The 19,139-nt window shown below is 37.4% G+C and overlaps 2 protein-coding genes across 3 annotated transcripts in view; one reads left to right on the top strand and one right to left on the bottom strand.

Annotated features, from left to right (window-relative positions):
* Positions 1 to 632: 632 nt before the first annotated feature.
* Positions 633 to 4,931, bottom strand: LOC136778983 (membrane metallo-endopeptidase-like 1). 2 transcript variants are annotated; one of them, XM_066736238.1, is made up of 18 exons: positions 4,784 to 4,931; positions 4,645 to 4,709; positions 4,423 to 4,584; positions 4,267 to 4,350; positions 3,981 to 4,189; positions 3,709 to 3,906; positions 3,530 to 3,616; positions 3,299 to 3,440; positions 3,103 to 3,223; positions 2,943 to 3,033; positions 2,704 to 2,877; positions 2,535 to 2,635; positions 2,409 to 2,467; positions 2,272 to 2,323; positions 1,851 to 1,918; positions 1,200 to 1,345; positions 947 to 1,114; positions 633 to 887 (listed from the first exon to the last, which is right to left on the bottom strand). In XM_066736238.1, exons 1-18 carry the CDS (start codon positions 4,813 to 4,815, stop codon positions 708 to 710), a joined length of 2,139 nt encoding a protein of 712 aa, XP_066592335.1. In that variant the 5' UTR covers positions 4,816 to 4,931; the 3' UTR covers positions 633 to 707. The 2 variants fall into 2 exon arrangements, 1 of the variants encoding a protein (XP_066592335.1); XR_010823508.1 differs by having other exon boundaries at positions 746 to 887; positions 1,183 to 1,345.
* A 2,246-nt stretch (positions 4,932 to 7,177) lies between these two features.
* The window catches only part of CalpC (calpain-C), a 34,893-nt gene continuing 22,931 nt past the window's right edge, over positions 7,178 to 19,139 (top strand). The window contains exon 1 of the mRNA XM_066736177.1: positions 7,178 to 7,549. Within this exon, the coding sequence (XP_066592274.1) occupies positions 7,541 to 7,549 (9 nt within the window). The 5' untranslated portion in view covers positions 7,178 to 7,540. The remainder of the gene's footprint in view (positions 7,550 to 19,139) is intronic.

Raw genomic sequence — 19,139 nt, 5'->3', positions numbered from 1 at the left:
AGCTAGAATATTCCTATTTCATTGAATATTTAAATGTTTTTTGATAATCTAATTAATTAAATTCGCTTATACGATTGGCTAGAATTCAAGAGGCTTTTTTTAATGTTGGAAATAATGATAAAATCAACTTTTTCGTTTCGCATTTTAGAAATTTAAATTGATTTTACAACATATTATATGTCACTACAAAAACTTTACACATATATAATAAATATTTGCAGCTTTTATGTACCCCGCACGTGCTGCGATAATAAAGAAGCTAGCTGACCAATCGACAAGTAATTATTCCCTGAAATATAGCTATGTTTAGTATGTACTATCCGTCCATTATGTTAGGAAAGCTAAATTTCCATGCATTAAAACCTTAAATATTTTGCACAATATGCACAACATGATTTCCATGTACAGACTTTCAAATTATGAGCATTTTTTATCACTGCAGAAATTTTATGGTTTTTGCACAGAATTTGATGTGCTCAAAAAAATCTATCATCAGAATCGCTTTATCACATCTGAATTTTAAGATATTTAAAGATGAAGATTTGGAAAATGGCTTTTTTTGGCATATTTGTTGTCTCTTATTGTAAATTATACGTTTTTTGAGCAAATATATTATTTCATATCAAAATATCTCGTTATAATTCTATTATCTTTTATTTGTTATGACAAATGTTTCTATAGTTGAAGTAACACAACAATGGAAATAATTATACTAAAATGGAGCACTTTTTCGATGGGTTCATAGGAGCATCTGGTTTACAATTAAAAACCTTCGCAAAATCCCTGTGATTTGAAACGCTTCCTCTGACTCTGAATTCCTGTGGTGCGTGGGTGTCTCTTTCAAGTCTGGACAACCTTTGCCTTGGTGTAACATTATAGCACTTACTCTACATAAAAAAATATTGCTGCATAAATTCAATTTTAAATAAAATTCATCTATACATACATTGGCCTGAACTATAAAGAACAATTGGTCTGAGGTAACATTTTCGAAACCCACTAAACGGACGTCTATACCACCGTTCTGTTTTTGACGTTCCTTGTAAACATTGTACGCTATCTGCAAGCCAGTGGAATCAGCAATATTTTCCGATAACGTTTTAAGACCATCGATCTAAAATTAAAATTGATACGCGGATAATGTAATTATAGTAATCATGAATATTTTGATTTTTGTATTACCCATTATGATTATTTACTTTACGAATGTGACTATCCTTGGATAGCTGCGGAACAATGTATTGACCATATTGTTCTACAAAACATCTCGCTCTGTCCATGTAAATCCTGCATGTTTCCACTAAACAAAGAATACCGAGATTTCCTTTGCTATCCCACGCACGTGCTTCAACAATTTAAAAAGATTAATACCTTGATGTTTTTCATTTTACTACATAGTATATCTCAAAAAATATGACCAATTAAAATATGCCTATTATTATTAATAATAGAATCAAATAACATAAAATAAACCTACTAGCTCGAAGAGGCACTACTTAAAATAATATATATACTTCTAAAAGTAATGCAAAATCGGAATATCAATGTAATGATTGAATCGAACAATAAATTAATTAGAAGTTTAAAAGGCCTTTCAGGAATAAACTACAAGATTGTGCAATAAAAATGAGAACTTACATTTAACAAAAATTGAAATAGCCTGAACGTTTATGCTAGTGATAAATGATTGTGATTTTAAGCATATTTTCTCTACGTGCCTATGGAGGCCTCATCGGACTACGTAAGTTAATTCTGCATTATTTGCATCACTAATAAGAATTAGGATATTTTTAACAATCACACTTGTAAAGACATTCGATATGCAAATTTTTAAGGTAAATTTTACTAACCATTAATGTCAAAAGCGTGAGTAATCTCATGAGCAATTATAAATCCAACCGTAGCGTAAATTAGTACTCTGAATAAGTGCAAATTTTAAAACTTTGAAATTTGATTGCATTTAATCCTCAGCTATAGAACTATATTTGAGATATTATTGTGCAACCCATAAGTTAACTTATGCTAACGTTTATAATTGCGTGTAATTCTTGATATAACTTGAATCATATTTTAAATCTTTAGTTTCTAATTTTTATGCCAGGTTAGAATATTAAAGAAAAGAATAGTTGAAAATGCTTTATATATGGATATTCGAAGAATGAAAAAAAAGGAATTAAACCAAAAAATGGTAAACTAATAAATCTATAGACATGCTGGATTAGCTGAATAAAGTGCTATAGCTAAGGGCTAATTAGTCGAATCTTATCTTACTCCGGTCCATCAGCATCAAAGATTCGAGGTTGCAAAAGAGCTGCAGTCACAACTGAAAAAATGGTCATTATTAATTTTTGTTTTATATAATTGAAATTTGAAAAATCAATTGAATAATGAAAGTCAATTTTTGTTACTGATAGAATTTTGTAATATGTTGTAATGAGCTACCATCTTCATTGGTTCTACAATCCATCTAGAAAAGGCAATGATGCAATATTTGATAATGATAATATCTCAGTTTTTTTTTTGTTAAATCTTACTCAGTCCTGCTAATTATTTCTCTCAATTTACTCAATTTAGTCAAGTATTCGAATTTCTGAAGATTAATTATGGTTTCCAGATAAGTTTCTCCAAATTTAAGCTATAATGTTATTTAAGATAATTAAAATATAAGTTTCATAGTACAAGTGACATTTATAAAAATATTACATTCTTGTAATAATCGTCAATTTTATCCGATGTGTAGCTATTAGGGTAACCTATAAGTTTTGCAACATCTTGCACTTTTTCCAAAGATCTGTCTCTGGAAGTTGAATCTATCCAGGGAATATTACGTATTGTATCTTCGTATACTTGAAAAATATTGTTCATTAATTCCGTCACCTGCAAATGCGCGTTTTATATTTATTGCATAAGTTATAGAAGGTAATACGGAAAAAAACGCTTACTTTACGTTTATCACTATCAGGAAAATATCGCTTTACATACTCTAAAGAAATAGCTTTTTCTAAATTTGGATTTCTCGAACAAACAATTTCGCTATATAAAAAAAATATGAGGAATAAATATTTAACAAAAAGATTAAGACTAACTGAAAAAAAAAATTACCTTCGGTCTCCTACAACTCTACCTCCATTAATTTTGTCTTCATATTCGTTTTTTTTCGATATTAAGGTTCTACCACTGAAATTTACCTTAGAACGTATGAAGCTCCAGACAATGTAATTAGCTAAAGTAAACGAAGAGAAGTGAATACAAACCATTTTGAATTTAAAAATAAAGGGAATTTTGATTTATTTTATACCGATAGTACGAGAATCAGCAGCTTCCAAAATTGCTGGCAATTTCCTGAAGAATTCCATGTTAAAAACTTTTATCATCTCAGAACTTTTAATATTAAATCCAATGTTTTTAAATTGAAACTGTATTATTTCCAACAAATTTATCTGGAAAATTAAAAGTAAATCACACATTTATCTACTTAATGTTCATTAATATTTTTAAGAGTTTATCTAGAATTAATAGACATCACTACCTGTGCATTTGGGTGGTTTCCTCCATTATTATCATAAATTTTTTGAAACTCTTGAATCCGAAGAATCATAAGTTCACCGCCTTTTATCTACAGAAAGAGTGTATTTGTATTAAAATACTTATAACTTTCAGGTAGTAGTCTATTATTAATAATATTTAAGTTAATATTAAAATATTGACCTCTGCCAATTTCAGCTCAAATTGAATCAGTTTTTCAATCTCTTCCTTTAAATGTGTATTGTAATTACGTTCACCGCTTTTTGTTTTAAGGTAAAATGCTACATCACGAATGTAAATTTTATAAGATTCTATCATTTTACTATAGCCCTCATTTTCTTTATCATTCGATTGAGGAAGAAATAGTTCAGGTTGTTTAATCTGCAATGAAGAATAGTTGTTTCTCACTGTGAATACAATTAATTATATATAAACTTGTGCGAATTTTCATGTACCGTAATGATTTGAGTGTTGGATTTCGGCGTTTGCTGTCCAATATCTATACTAAATAAAGGATTGTCCAAAAGAAATTGATATTCCATTTTGAGATAATATTGCCAGACGTTCATTGGAGGAGAAGCAGGTTTCGGACTAAGCAAAAGCCAGCCTCCAAGTTTTTCTATTTGAGCCAATAAACTCTTTGGTCCGTCCTTATTAACAATTGCTGAAATTGTGTAAGAAAAGCTGTATATTTTTATGTTTGTTTGTAGAAAGTGAGTTAAAACAAGTTGAAAAACCCACAAGCAAGTCTACATGTATTGTACAGTTTCCTGGCTTGCAATAAAGATGTACTATTTGTTGCTGCCCATGTACTTTTTAAAATGTCTATAAAAAAAAAAAAATTGTAATGATAAACTATATATAAATTAACATCGTATAATTGGCCGTTTTTAACACCTATAATTCGGACATCCAAGTTTCTTTGCAAAAAAGTGTACATATCAATGTACGGAATAGCATTTGAAACTGGATAGTTTTCGTTCCACGACCCACATACGTGTTCATAAAAGTCATCACAAGGATTTACTGAAGGATTTATTCCCATCAATAATATGCTTGCTACAAAAGAACAATATTTTAATTTGAAGATAAAAGGGTTTCAATTCTTATAATATTTACCCATTTTTTGACAATGTTCTGTGTCACAAATTTCGACACGACCGATTGTCACCTCGATAAAAAATCTGGTAAGTCAACAAATAACTACTCTGCAATTTTATTCATAAATGTAAAATTCAATTATGAAGATATTACTTACATCAGTAGAAGAAACATTACAAATCGACCCATATTTACAATAAATCTAATTTTTATTCTTTAATCATTCTCAAATGCTTAAAATATCGAGACTCAAATTTAATGAAAATGTTTCTATTTCAAGCAATACTTAAATACTTTTCGATAATCTGTTTGCTGAAATTTGCTAAAACCAATGTATTTGGTTGAATTATCGAATCTTTATCTAAATGCTTAAAATATTAATAAATATAGCTTTATAGCGTTTCGCAATCAAGAATATAAAATAACTTTATAACACATTTTATCTAACGATAGTCACGTATAGCTTAATATATACTGGGTATATTTCTGCCGATAAGAATTATTTGAAACATTTTCCTTGAACCATTAGAAGTAAAAACTTTATATAATAAAATTTATTTTCCTGTCCTTCGATCGTCCTTCAAATATTCCACGTTTTAGTGAATTAAACAAACGTCCTAAGCATCACTGAATTTGGCGTCATTCTCGCGAGATAGACTATAAGATTATAAAATAAAAATACTTTTTAATTAAAAAACTTTAGTTATTATATGTATACCTTTATCGGATCAGTTGCAGCTAAAACCGTGATTTAACGAAAAAGAAAAATATCTAGCTAACTGTGCGGTAAAATGATTTTGTATTTCAAAATAAAATCATTAAAAAAATGACTGAAAAAGACTAGAAGATTATGCAATAAAAAATACACGTATCCATTGAAAAAAAAAATATATAAATTACCTTTGTCAGGTCAGTTAGAACAGAAAGTGCAAATATCTCGTTCACCTACGGCGAGGCATAACTTTAACCAATACCCAAACATGTGTGTCCGACGGTATATACATTTCCGACAATCCTGTAGTACGTGGCATAGATATCTACATTATCGTCAGAGTTTGTTAGCAATAGCAAGTAACAGTCCATTCCTAACTTAACGACACAGCGTATAATTTAATGTAAAATAAGAATTAATACCTTAATATCAAAACACACACACACACACACAAAGTACAAAGTACAAAGAAAATGAATTCTATAAAAAGTTGAATTATCTCTGTTAAAAAATAATGTTTCTTATATTATTATTCGCCTACATAAACAATGCATGTGTTAATTAAAACCAGTGTAAGTAGATAATTCGAACGTTATTATTAAAAAAAGAATACAGAAAATAATTTCTTTGAAAGGTTTAAATGGTTAAATTCTAATATAGAGGTTCATCCATAAAGAAGTGTTGTATCCTTCAAGCATACTTGGAGAAATCAGCTGTTGTCTGACAGAAAACAGTTTCTCGCGTAGCGCAACGAACGAGCCTTTATTCAAACGATGGAGCGAAGGCAAAGTAAAGCAAGGTAAGGTAAGGCGCATCGGCTTTCACCAGAACAGAACGGGCCATACCTTGAGGCTACGATCGTTTTCTCTCCTACTTCTCTCATGTAGTCTCTCTTTCGTCGTAATGTCTCTCTCTCTCTCACCCTCTCTCCCTTCTCCGAGGCCCCTACTTTCCACCCTACAACCGGGCCGGGACCGTACTACTATACTACAGCCACAGCAACGCATTTCAAATTATACATTGCCATTTATACGTACTCAAATCACCTATTATTATGCTCGCTATCGAATCAATGCTTAGATTGATCATTTAGCCACTGTGTTTCCCTATTCCCTACTTACTCCCACTCTACTCGACCTTATCCCTCCCGTTAACTCCACGATCACCGGTCAAATCGCTCTTGACCATCGTCTTATAATTCCAATGCTACGACATTTAAGAAAGTCAGATGAAACGCATTTGACCACTGGAATGCCAAGAATCTTCAAGCGTTCTATAATAAACCCGATGGTATAGTTTTACATTTTTAAGTACTAAGAGGCCCTCGCGCGCGCGTATATGACAATAAAATTTACAGAATTGTTCATTAGATTGGAAACCGACTAAAAATATCCAGCTATATTTAGAGGGTTATATAAATACCCGGTAAAAATCATTTTTACGATATTAATAATAAGCGTAGTCAAATGTAACATCTGTTATACGCATGAACGAGAGGTAATTTAAGAATCGATATAATAAATAAGAGCCTGATTGGATGCATTATCATTTTTTAATTGTTTTATCGGTTTTTAACAACCGACGAATACCTCGAGTCTTTTTAAAAAGCAACAGGGGTTCGGTTAATGGCGATATTGGAGTTCTTAGTCGATATTCCTGAATTGTTCGTGAGAGATGAGGCAAAAGAAGAAGTAGAAGGAAGAAGAAGGAGAGAAAGAAGAGGGGGCGGCAAGCGACGAAGGTGGAGGAAGGTGCCGGCGGCTCGGAAGGATGGTAGCTGTTGCTGCTGCTGCTGTGCTGCTTCTGCTGGTCTGGCTGAAAGGAAGAAAAACAAAGAGAAAGAGTGATGGCTGGGAGAGAGGAAGGGAGATTGCGCGCGGTACGAGTACTCCGCCGGGCGGTGTAGAGTTCGCGCGCGCACAGACAGAGTCAGTCATTGAGTCAGTCAGACGTAGTCAGCCGCCACCAGCAGCAGCTCCGCATAGCGGAGCCGCGACGTGTTTTCTACACTTTCGCGTCCAGCTCCCCGCGCGAGCCTCAAAAATCAACCAGAAATCAACATTGTCGATCCGGCGAGTTTCTGTGACCGAAAAAGTGCATGCGTGTGACGCTACAGCTGTCAATGCTGGAGATCAGTGCAATTGAGTGATAGTTAACTCGGAATTTTCACCTTTCATCCAGTGGACTATCAACACTTTACAAATGGTTAACGTTAGTATTGTCTGCTTGCCAAATTTTTGTCTTTTCTTTACATTTGCATTCATGATACAGTTGTTTATCAAATTTATTTGCCCGATTGTTGATTATCTTACAATTACGTATAACCCTTGCGTGAATTTACTTTTCCAAACACGAGAAGCGATTGCATAATATATATATATATATATATATTGTTTACTGGATCGAAGCAAAGGTGGAAACGCGAACAAAGAATTATTAAAATGCTAATATTGTATGTGAAGGAACAAAAGAAACAACTTTTTTCCCGAAACGTCAAAATGACAATGCATCAAGCTGTCATTGGTATCGCACGCACGTGTCTCGAAACTCCAGTTTTTGCTCGATGCAACGAATCGCTATCTCGCTTTTCGATATAGACAGCTGAGAGATTTCCCTATTGCCAGCAGTTTATCGTGGAATTTCTAGCAGGGAGTGGCTAGCTATGTGACCAGAATGAATTTTTCCGTGAAAGTACGCGTGTGGAATGGTGCTCCGAATCTAGGCAGACTGAAATGGAAAATTGATCGTTCCCCACGTGCTCGATCATCGTAGTTGCGACAATCAGTCCACGCGACGAAAGAACGATTGGAATTATTTAGATGGAGAAAGTGATAATGAGGCAGTTAGGGTCCAAACCTTAGCGATAAACGCGTTTTCCTATGCACATTGCAATTTGCAAGTTGTATAAGTGGTGCAAACCACGTTTCACCCTGGTCCCGATTAAAATCTAAACCGGTGTTGCTACATTGTGGAGAACAGTTTCGATCCATGAACGAGAGTGCAAGGTATAAAAACACTTATAATCTCGAGGTGTGCAGATTTCCAAACGTCGTTTGTCAATCATATAACGATAAACATAATAACGTTTCGGAATGCTTGCTTTGCTGCATGGTGTACACGCGTAGGTGTAATATTTTAAAATACTTGAATAGTCAATGTCCGATTACGATAATGTAACAGTAGGCGGAAAAAGCGGACTTTCGAAGGTGTCGGTGTTGTGTGCGCGCGAGCGCGGCCCTGAACAGTTTTTACTTTCGACGTATCGCCCACGTGCTGAAGATTGGCGCCATTGTGTTTCGCACTGGATAATACAGAGCACAGTAGTAGTAGTGGTATATAGTATTATATATTATTATTAGTAGTAGTAGTAGACATCCAGAGTCTCTCGAATTGAAGCACTTTGCCTGAGGTCAGGAATTCCGTGGCGTTACGGCACGTAATTCCTGCTACTTTATATCGAGACAAAAATTAGCATTGAAAAGAATTGGAATCGAGTAATAAATCAATGAATGATTTGTCGCTTCGGATAAATCGAACTTTCTTTCGGGTTTCTCTCGATCGATTAACCTGGTCTGATTTACTTACACGCCCGTTTGATAGAATTTCGACACGCGCGATAAGCGCAAACGGGTTCGGCGAGGAAGGAGAATATTTGGCCGGAAAGAGGGGGTTGTAATGTTTGCCAGCAGCACCTGTTCCCTTCCGCGGTACTTAAACAGCGTCATGCTCGGAGAAGCTGGAACTTGCTTCTATTTCGCGGCGCGATCTTCTCTGCTTCCTCGAAACCGGGTCTCATTCTCTCCGCGACCTCGAAACACACAAATTACGAATGCCTGTTGCACGTATATATGCGGAGACCGATCGGAGAGATGCGCGCGCGCGTGTTCTCCGCGACGAGAGCGAACGGCCACAAATTCGATGCGTCTGTAGAAAGTTCTTGCAAGGAGCCTGTATCGTGTATATATACACCGAGTAGACCAAAGTCCCTTGTCGCACGGATTTACGATCACGCTTCCATCCAGCTTCGCTTCACTCCCACCGACCCTACGCCACCGTCTGCGGTGTAAATCACGTGAAAATATTTCTCCTCCGGGCTAGCTTAATTTCTTTCATCGTATACAAACTTGGACTCTCTTATTTACGAGACGTACTCGTTAATGATGATATGCTCCTTTCGGCCTCTTGCGCTCGCAAATCTCTTCGACACACGTCGATCGTCCAATCTATTCTGTGTACGTGCCTTGGAATAAAGGGTATTACTTCACACCCCCCTCCTCCGATACACGTTTAGCTTATACGGTACAGAACAAGCGTAACATGTGGCTCTCGTAAACATGTGTATATAGGGTGCCTGATTTATCTATATGCGAAATAGACAAATCTAGATGGAGGAAGGAATTTTAAGAAAAAGAAAATTAACTTATTAACAATTGAAAACTCTTGGGGACCACAGTTCTACGTTAATTATTGAAGAATCTGGCGATTCTACTCTTCTCTAGTTAAGTATTAAAGCGATTTTAAACTTTAATAGTGAATATTTTATAAAGATCTTTTTCTGAAAACTCACTTTCCTGATTAGATTTTTCAACTTGACATCCGTAAACCAGCTGCCCCCTATATACGACAGAATTTATCCCGTCTACTGCAAAACCGTCTATACGTAAGTGTACCGAGGGTGGCTTACGAAAATTGTGAACGTAGCTTAATGCGACCAGTCTCGGTGAAGCAGGCTCGTAAAACATACGAAGAAACCCGAGAGAAATATAATACGATGAACTCTGGACAAACTGTGAAGGACGACAAGGATTTAAAAATTATCTTCCAATGTTCAAGTGCAGTGACCAAAAATGGCATAATTCCCCTCATTGAATCCCATCGATGAGCCTTGCGAGCCTTCGTGGAAAAAACTTCACTATATATACCATAATTCAATGTATTCTCACTTGGTATTCCCTTGAAAATACATTTTGCGCTAAAACGTTTTTGTAAAGAACGGCGTGCTTTGTAACAGTTGTTTTTCGAGTGAAATCTACCCGGAGAAGATAGAACGTTCTCGAGGTCAGAGGTAGTAGCAGAAGAAACGAAGAGGAAGAAAGAAAGCAAGGGAAGAGTCCTTTGAGGGTCCGGCTGGTGGATAACGCGAGCGGGAGCAACAACCTCGGCAGGTCGGGTTTTGAAAAAAAGCGTCTAAGTGGCCCTTTGCCGTAGGAACTCGACTCGACCGTCCGTAAATCAGGATCTGCAGCGCCCGCGCGCGCGCGCGCGCGATGAAATTAGCGTCAGCCACGAGATATTCGCGGCGCGCGTCAACCTGTACCAACCACCTCGCGAGCAGTTAATGCATTAGTGTTCGTTTACACACACACATGATACAGGTACACACACTGCTCTTGGTTATCCCCGCTTCGCCCATTACGGAATCGTTGCGAAGGATCCTTTTAACGAAGGCTCGTCTCTCTGGTGTCGTGTAAAAAAAAATACTTTCCTAAATTTGTCCGATTATATGCGAGCATAATGGAGAAAGTTACGCAAAGGCGCAGTGTGCGAGTTTTCTGCAACGGTGGTCCTGGTAAAATAGTGATATTCGTTAGGATTTATTGCTGCGCCTCGTGTATTATCAAAGATCTGTGCACTTGAGCGCACCAAGCCGAAGGTCGTCGCGAAGGCCTCGTCGCGGTCTCAAACGAAGATATACATCCTCGTGCAGCCACGTGCATCGCAAACTACTTCTTCTCCTATTATTTGCCACGGAAAGATCTATCTTGGAAAATTACCGATTGGAATTTCCATCGGATATAAACGCACAACAAATTTCTCTTATATTTTTCCTGTTTTTTCTCTCGCAAGGAGTGATGAGTGGTGTGGTTTTTATTTGGAGTATAGGAGTGCGAGAAACGTGCGTATATATATATATATACCATAATGAGCCAATTAGAGCAACAGTGGGGAATAAATCAATGCGAGGGACGGTTGAATTCGGAAAATTCCAGCTTACAATGGCTCTTCGCTCCCGCAAGTAGGAAGCTCCACTCGACTCGACTGTAATCTGCGCGAAAATGCCCACGGCTGGAGGCAGAACGTCATCATTGCTGAGGAGACGAGTATTCGCGCGGGCTTAGAGAAGATCAAAATCATGCACGATCGCGGTTAATCTGATAGCGTAAAGGTGCTCGCACAAATTTTCGCTACTTGCTAAGCTGGATTTTTTTGCTGCCATTTTACCTCGAGCCTTAAAACGCCCCAAAGCATGAAGGTAAAAAAGTGTTATCACCGTAAGACTGTGAAAGATATGGATTATTCGTAGGATAAAATATTTATGAGTGCAATTACCAAGAGGTTTGCTACGAAAAGGTCTTATATGCAAAATTTCGACATCTCCTACTATAGTTATATAGATATACGTGTTTGGTAGTTGAATCTATATACATAAATATGTAAACACGTACGTTATCATCCTTTGAGGAATTTTCAACAAAGAGACAATCAAAGTGATCCGACATTCGAGACTCATCCGGCTGAAACTAGTCGTAAAATTATAAAATCTCGCAAATCACTCACGTACGACTCAGTCATAATTATAAAAGTCTTGAGCAACGATTTCCCTTTCGCAATGAATATCGAGCGTTGTTGGGCAGAAAAATAGATTGGTATCGTTGAATTGAAATATAAAAATAATAAGAAATAAATAAAGCCTAGATTTGCTCCGTTTCCGTGATCTTTAATGCGTAAACGCAAAGTTCAGACTACTTTCTAAGGCAACGATCGGGTGGAAGGAAAAACTCACAGGCTGATTTGAAAAGTCGCGTAACCTTTTCATTTCGCTGATCGGTAGCGGGATATACGAGCAACGAATTTTATTGTGCAACCAATTGAAAAGTAGCGGTACGTTCATCGCGCACGCAGGAAAATCTGCGTTACACTTCGATACGCTGGCGAACAGACGCAGGGGACCGAGCGCCGTAATGTAAATGAATAGCTGGCCTTGATAATGACAGCAATGAAAATAGCAAACAGGTATACCAGATACGACGAGAAAAAAGCACCAGTTCAATTTCACCTGTAAGATATCGTTATTGCGTTTTATTAACAAAATTTATCGCTATCGAGAACCATTACAAATAAGCTAATATATAAAGAAAAAATTAACGTCGATGAAATTGATTAAATTTCCACGAAATTAAGAAGCCAATTATCTTTTCTTGAAAATGTAGAATAAATTCTGTATGATATTAATCAAGTTAATTTCTTAATAATAAAACAGCTGAATGGCTCTTCGCTGTCGGAGAATCGACTTTTCACCTCGCTGCCAATGCGCTTAGATAGAAATTGAGGTACACACATTTTCTTGAGTTTTATTGGAAAATCCCTTTCCGTTGCCGACAAGGATGAAAAACCACTATAGACGCGTTCTCCACGGAGCGCTGCGTTTCAAAGTGGGCTCTATACTATATACGCGCATGCACAAAGATCGTTGCACACCTAAGACGTGGCTCACAACGGTGCGATGCAACGGAGAAAGTGCGTTTATCCAGTGGAACGAACGCGGTTCAACAAATTATTTCTAATCCGCTTTTCCCCCCTCCCTGTCACGGAATTACCCGTCATTTTCCTGTCTCGCTGTTAAACTTTGCTCGAACCACACCGCTGTCCCGCACTCGATAAATTTTCCTCGACCAAACACACTGTTGATCATTTTCAATCGTTCATCCCTTGCGAATTCGTTTTCAATTATCATCCTGTGCTGTACGGATGGATCGTAAATCTTTCTTAAAGCGCATTAAAAGCGTTGAATCAATTTGTCGCGCACTTGCTGCCCGGTAGCCACACGCCACTAATGCGCGCCTCTGACGTTTATGCAATGTGAAGTTTTAATATAACCAGGCATGTTGTAACTTCGAAGAATCGAAAGTTTCGCAATTATTCGCTGTATAAATTGTGCTGGAAAGTTGATTTATGCGAATATAAATTTTGTAGATTTTCATTTCGCAATGCAACGAACGATTTTCGCGCTTCACCTGGTAGAATGGGAGTATAACGATAAAAAGACTAATAAAGTTATGACAGAAGCTATCAAGTAGCAGGATTCATGATAAATTGGTTACAACAATTTTTTTCAAGGAAGTAACAATATTTGATTACTCGGGTGCTTCTCGTTCAGAATAGCATTGTTCCCGAGTTATTTCTATATCCCGAGTTACTGACACTTGAGATTTGGAGCGCAAGACGACCACCTCAGATTCTATATAGTATTTTCACTATCATCCCTGCATAAATATTGCACAATGTAACAAAAGACAACTCCTGGAGAAAATATTGATCTATGTTTTATATCGTCGAAAACAAATTTAATGCTCTATAAAACAGTGTTTCTAAAAAGTAATTCTATATAGCGTTTTATCGAAACGATCTTTTTCAAACAGATCCTGTATGTATAAGAAAAATATTGAAAGTCAGAGAAGTTTAGTCAAGATTGAATCCTATAGATAGTTTTCTATAGTTAGGTGATTTGCATGTGGTTTGTACATGGCTGCAAGGTTTATGATGACCGATGATAGATCCAATGTCCTCTGCTACCGAGGTTCTCAACTGCATTCTTGCAGCTTCCCTATCATTAGGTGCTCCAACAGTGATTGAATGGCGCTGAAGGCAGGAAATTCTTGAACGTTGCAGAGAGCTGCTTGAGGTAATTAACGCTCTTAACGCTGAGGAATTATGTTGAGCCGGTAGAATAAGCCATAAACGTCACCGGTTTTGCTCACGTGCGCGCACAAGCACAAACCAAGAGGTCAAGCAACAGGGGTAAACGGAAGATAAAGATCCAAGTGCATCCACGGCACCGCACGTTAATCATTTCCGACACGCAGCCGAGTATCCTTGAAGAGAATTCCATGCCGGGCTCCGCTTTAAGGTCGTTCGGATGACACTTGCTCTCAGGTACATCGAGTCTTAACTCCTTGCCTCGTGTCAGTCTCTGCAATTTGCAGAAACAGACCTTCTTCTCAAGCTACACGAATAACATGGAAGATAAAAAAATCTGGCAAATTTCTGCTTCCCATTCTTCACTTTTTAACATACTTCTTATCTTACATTTTATAATAATTTCTATAAGACAAAGAAATCATGCACCACTTTGAAAGTCAATGGAAAACCATTTTATAATCACAAGTTATAATTTTCTACAGTAAATAAAAGCGTATATATTTACAATCTTAGCGAGGCTCTAATTAAAGAAATTTTTCTTCATGGATCAAAGTGTTTTTTACAACGAAATAAGCAACGCTCCATTTTTTTCTGAAATCACCAGTGCAATTTCTAACCGCGAAGAGAAAGAATAACGCGAGAAATAAAACTCTGGCGAAGGTAAGTGCTAATAAATGCATTAGAGTTCCTACTCGTTACAGTGGCGCTTGGAAAGTTTCTACGTAATAAAATAATTTGGTGGTTCTGGAGTTGCAACTTTCGCTGTTCCTGTAATAAGTAACGTTATTGTGTGTAACATCTTGATGCGAGGAGTAAGTTACTGCAAAGTGATGCGTCAAGCTGGTAAAAATACAATTACACAGTGGAAATGGGAAAATTAGGATCATATAGTCCAAGAGGTTGTAAAGATTACACATTTCCTCTGTCATTCGAGGAACTTCAGCAAATTCCAGACGCTGCATAGCAATTACTTTCCTAGATATTACCGATATTTTAGCTTCATTTTCCTAATTACACTCTTCCTCCTCGTACCCTTTTATGAGACGAATTATCCAATCACCAACGTTATTTTTTATAACAAGTCTCGTTTAGCTGATAGATCGAGAACGATCTTTCCCAAATACAGCTTAATTTAAACAAGGCATGCTTTTCCACTATATATTTACTCCTTGCAAAAGAGATCATTGTTGCACAGGACGTAGGGCCCTATAGATCGTGAACGATCTTTTCTAAATGCAGCTTAGAACAAAGCATGTTTCTCTAGTACTTACTTCTTCCAGTAGAAACGATGGTTATAGCACAGGACGCGGAGTATCGATCGTGAACGATCTTTCCCAAATGCAGCTTTGAACGAGGAATACATATTTCTCTACTATATTTACATTTACTCAAGCCTTGCAACAGAGATCGATTCACACAGGACCTGAGGTATGGGTCAGGAACGTCTTTCCCAAATACTGTGATCTGGACAAGTTATTTTTTTCTAGTATTTGTTTCTGCCAATAAAAATCATAACAGTACAGGATATGGAGATCGGTCACGATCATTCCTGAATGCAGTCTTCGAAAAACTATTATTCTCTAATATTTATCCCTTTGAGTATAGAAATCGTTAGTATCGATTGTGAACGATCTATCCCAAACGCAACTGTAAACAAACCACGTTTCTCTAGTATTTACTCCTCGCAATAATAAAGACTCCTGCTGCTCAAGTCGCAGGATATGGCTCATGAACGGTCTTTCCCAAATACAGCGCTTTGAACAAGGCATGTTTCTCTACTATTTACACCTTGCAGTAGAAATCGTTGCTGCAGAAGACGAAGTAAGATAAGATCGTGGTAAATTCGTGTATTTATTATGGCAAAGCGGTGATAATGAGGACGTTGAGCGTATGGTCAAGATAAGGGAGTTTTAAAGTGTAGTCTATGCAAGTCTACAGTTTCGGGTGTGAATCGGGAACGTTCCGCTCGAGAGAGTGACACGTTGAAAACATTAGGTATAAAGGAGAAACAAAGGCGCCATAGGTGATTTCAACGCGACAACGACGATCGTTAACAGTTTGCACGACTGCTTACTCCTACCAAACTTTCAAGGACACTCGAGTAGGCCGGACGTAAAAAATTTTCCGACTAATAGAAAGTACCGATTAGTCATCCTTTGTGTGCGTGTTTAATAATACCCGTGTAAATGTGGTAGAAGCTCATCCGTGTGTTTTCAATTTCGTTCTAATATTCAGCCTTCCATCTAGCTTTACTATATTAGCCATGCTTACGTAACCATGTGACTTCTCAGTTTCACCAATTATCATAATACAGCATCTGCTTTTTTGGTTGATTCGAAAAGCACCGGAAGGTTAAGGTGGGAGGACGGATGATTTTATAGTAGCTATTAGCGTGGTTATAGAAAAGCGTTGAATCGGGGGTATAAATAGCGTTGGCAGAGGTTGCGGAAGGTAATATGCAGGATTCGTGGCGAATCGAAAAGGTTCTCTCTGGACAGGAGAGTTGGCTCGGTGGGGTGGTGGAGGCTGGAGAGCGAGCTCAAGGCCGCGAAAGAACCAAGCGTGAAACTAGTCCGACCGGTACGTGTGTGTGTGAGTGTATATGGTCCCTCGTATACCTACGTGTATATAGTAGATGGACACCGTAGTAGCTCGGATGGCGGAAGGCAGAATACTCCTCGCGTTCTACAATGTACCGCATCGAGTTTTTCTCCCTCCTCCTCCTTCTACCTCAACGACGATACCACAACGAATCCCCCCAAGCTTTGTTGTCAAAAGCTTACCTCAATGCACCTTTTTTCCCCTCCCTTTAATCTCACAATCTACCAATTCAACCTTCATGCTTCAACCTTTAAAGCTGCGTACAAATTTAAAAAGAACTCGAAAAAACTCGTCTCGCGCTTTTCACTCGCGTCTCGAGGAAAAAGGTGTAAACTCTGTATAACAGTGCGTTTCTACTGATTTATCGATAAACTTTTTTCGGCGCTACCACAAAAACACATTCAATCATGGAATACACGTGAGATCGTAATCTTTACGTAGAAACGTGCGAAAGCTGAGAAATGAGGACGTCTATACATATATATGCTATATTCGGCTTCCGAGAAGCGTTGCAAAAGTAAGGACAATCAGACTTTGCGTATATATAGTTATAGAGGTATATAGTAAGAGAGATTAAAATTATAAGTATATAGTATAATAGCTCGCTCATAATCTGCCTGTAATGGTTTTCGACATGTATGTAAATCTGGAAAGGTGGTTTAAACAACGTTTATTCTTATTGTAATTTTTTATGTTATTAAGGGAAGCCAATTGCTATAGGCTCGTTGCGTAAGAATAAACGCCCTCTCTAGTTGATAATCGCAACTGCTGCATATTTGCTATAATAAAGTAGATATAGAATACTCAAGAGGAAGTACGCGTTTGGATTGGAACTGATTTGAAAATTCCATTTCCAAATCCACTTTATTGGTTTTGTTGGACACGTACAAAAAAATTTTTAAAATTGAACTAAATATAACATATTTATCCTCACTGTAATTCTTGACATAATTAAAGGAAGCCAATTACAAGGTTCATTTCAAGGATGAACGCCCTCCGTAGTTAATAATCGCAACTGTGCTGTACAAGAATAATAAAGTAGAAGGCTTAGGAGGAGGAAGAAGAGTGTTTCGATCGGAGCTGATTTCGAAATTGGGACAACTGCTGCTCACGAGAGGCGCTTCATGGCTATTTAGTAACGCCATTAAAACCGATGACAATGGTAAGGGAGCAACGTCTGTGGCTGAAGCATCAAGGAAGGCCCTTGTTACGAAACGAAACAAGAGCAGCTTTCGTTGCTGAGTGGCAATTAGTCAGTGAGCTCATTACCCGGCTAATTGACACAGCCTCTCCTTGGGCTGCATATTGAACTCCCCTAACAATGTTTACAAGTGGCAACAGTCCCTCCGACAAACGTAATTTTATATTTCGCAAGTTGTACGAGGCTTTCTTTACTATGCACGCAACTTTATCGCGCTTCGTCGCCTACGCGCTGAAAATATATTATCAAATGACGTTGCAATATACGATCGAGTCGTTGAACCACGACGAGCATCCACAGAATAGACGATGCTCCCCATTTTTTCCACATTTCTTGCAGGTGATAGCCAAGAGCCCGTTCTTCGCCATATTCTCTACCTGCTCCCCGTAAACCAGCAAGTTTAGCGCTTATCAATTTTAATTGAACGAAAATGCACCTAAATAAATTGTTCCTTATAAAACGTAAACGATGCGATCGAGTCACCGCAGGAAACGTGAGAGGTACTGATTTATAAATCCACTGGAATTATATCTACAATATGAAATTATCTGGATATGCGAAGCCACATTTCTTCGAGGTTCTTGGATGGTATAGCCACAACTATGCGTACCCGTTTGTGGACAAGCTTTCGCACAGCGACATCATTATTTACACTTAACGACGCCTGCGAACTATACAGTTGCTGGAATTATGAGTGCTACAACATACCCCGAGAAGTGCAAAATTTTATGTACCGTAAAAATTTGTTCGTAATATTTTTCATACTGCTACTGTAAAATGAAAATTACTCTATATTATATATTTATATCCGTCCTTAAAAAGGATTCCTATTCCTGACACCCATTCTACTCCTTGGCTCATCTAACATTTCATTTTTTATATCGTATTGGATGCGTGATGGAGTCGCAGGTCACCAAACGAATAACTTCAGTTTTATTCCACAAAAATGGGTTATACCGATCCTTTAAATACTTCCCTTTTATGAAGCAATGAGATGACAGATATTTCTTGGCACATTTTTTAGCTCTTAATTTTACTTTTCAAGTTTTCCCTCGGCATGCACCAGAGAAAAGTGTAGCCGAGTATTTAATTGCATTAGAATTATCGCGTCAACTATTTATGGAAATGTCGATCCTGGCTGTTTTCTCTCGTGTATCTTATTAAGTTAGTCTAACTTGGGTCGGCATGATTTTCCTAGAACGTCGATGCTTTGCTTTTCCGGTGTGGCGCGCGGATTTCGCGAAGAGAGAGTGTCGACCCTGTTAGCAGCGTCGATGAGGACTGCAAACGCCTGATCGA

Source organism: Prorops nasuta, unplaced genomic scaffold (assembly GCF_024137725.1).
Source record: "Prorops nasuta isolate Cenicafe-Biocafe unplaced genomic scaffold, Cenicafe_Pnas_1.2 PNAS00015, whole genome shotgun sequence".
NCBI classification, from domain to species: Eukaryota; Metazoa; Arthropoda; class Insecta; order Hymenoptera; family Bethylidae; genus Prorops; species Prorops nasuta.
This window is presented reverse-complemented; position numbering and strand designations above follow the sequence as displayed.

Excerpts from the sequence above, each read along its gene's own strand:
- LOC136778983 (XM_066736238.1), bottom strand. The coding sequence starts at position 4,815 with ATGGGTCGATTTGTAATGTTTCTTCTACTGAT. Across the intron at positions 4,710-4,783 it reads GTAATGTTTCTTCTACTGAT|ATTTTTTATCGAGGTGACAA; the intron begins GTAAGTAATATC and ends TTGACTTACCAG. Across the intron at positions 3,441-3,529 it reads GAAACCACCCAAATGCACAG|ATAAATTTGTTGGAAATAAT; the intron begins GTAGTGATGTCT and ends TTAATTTTCCAG.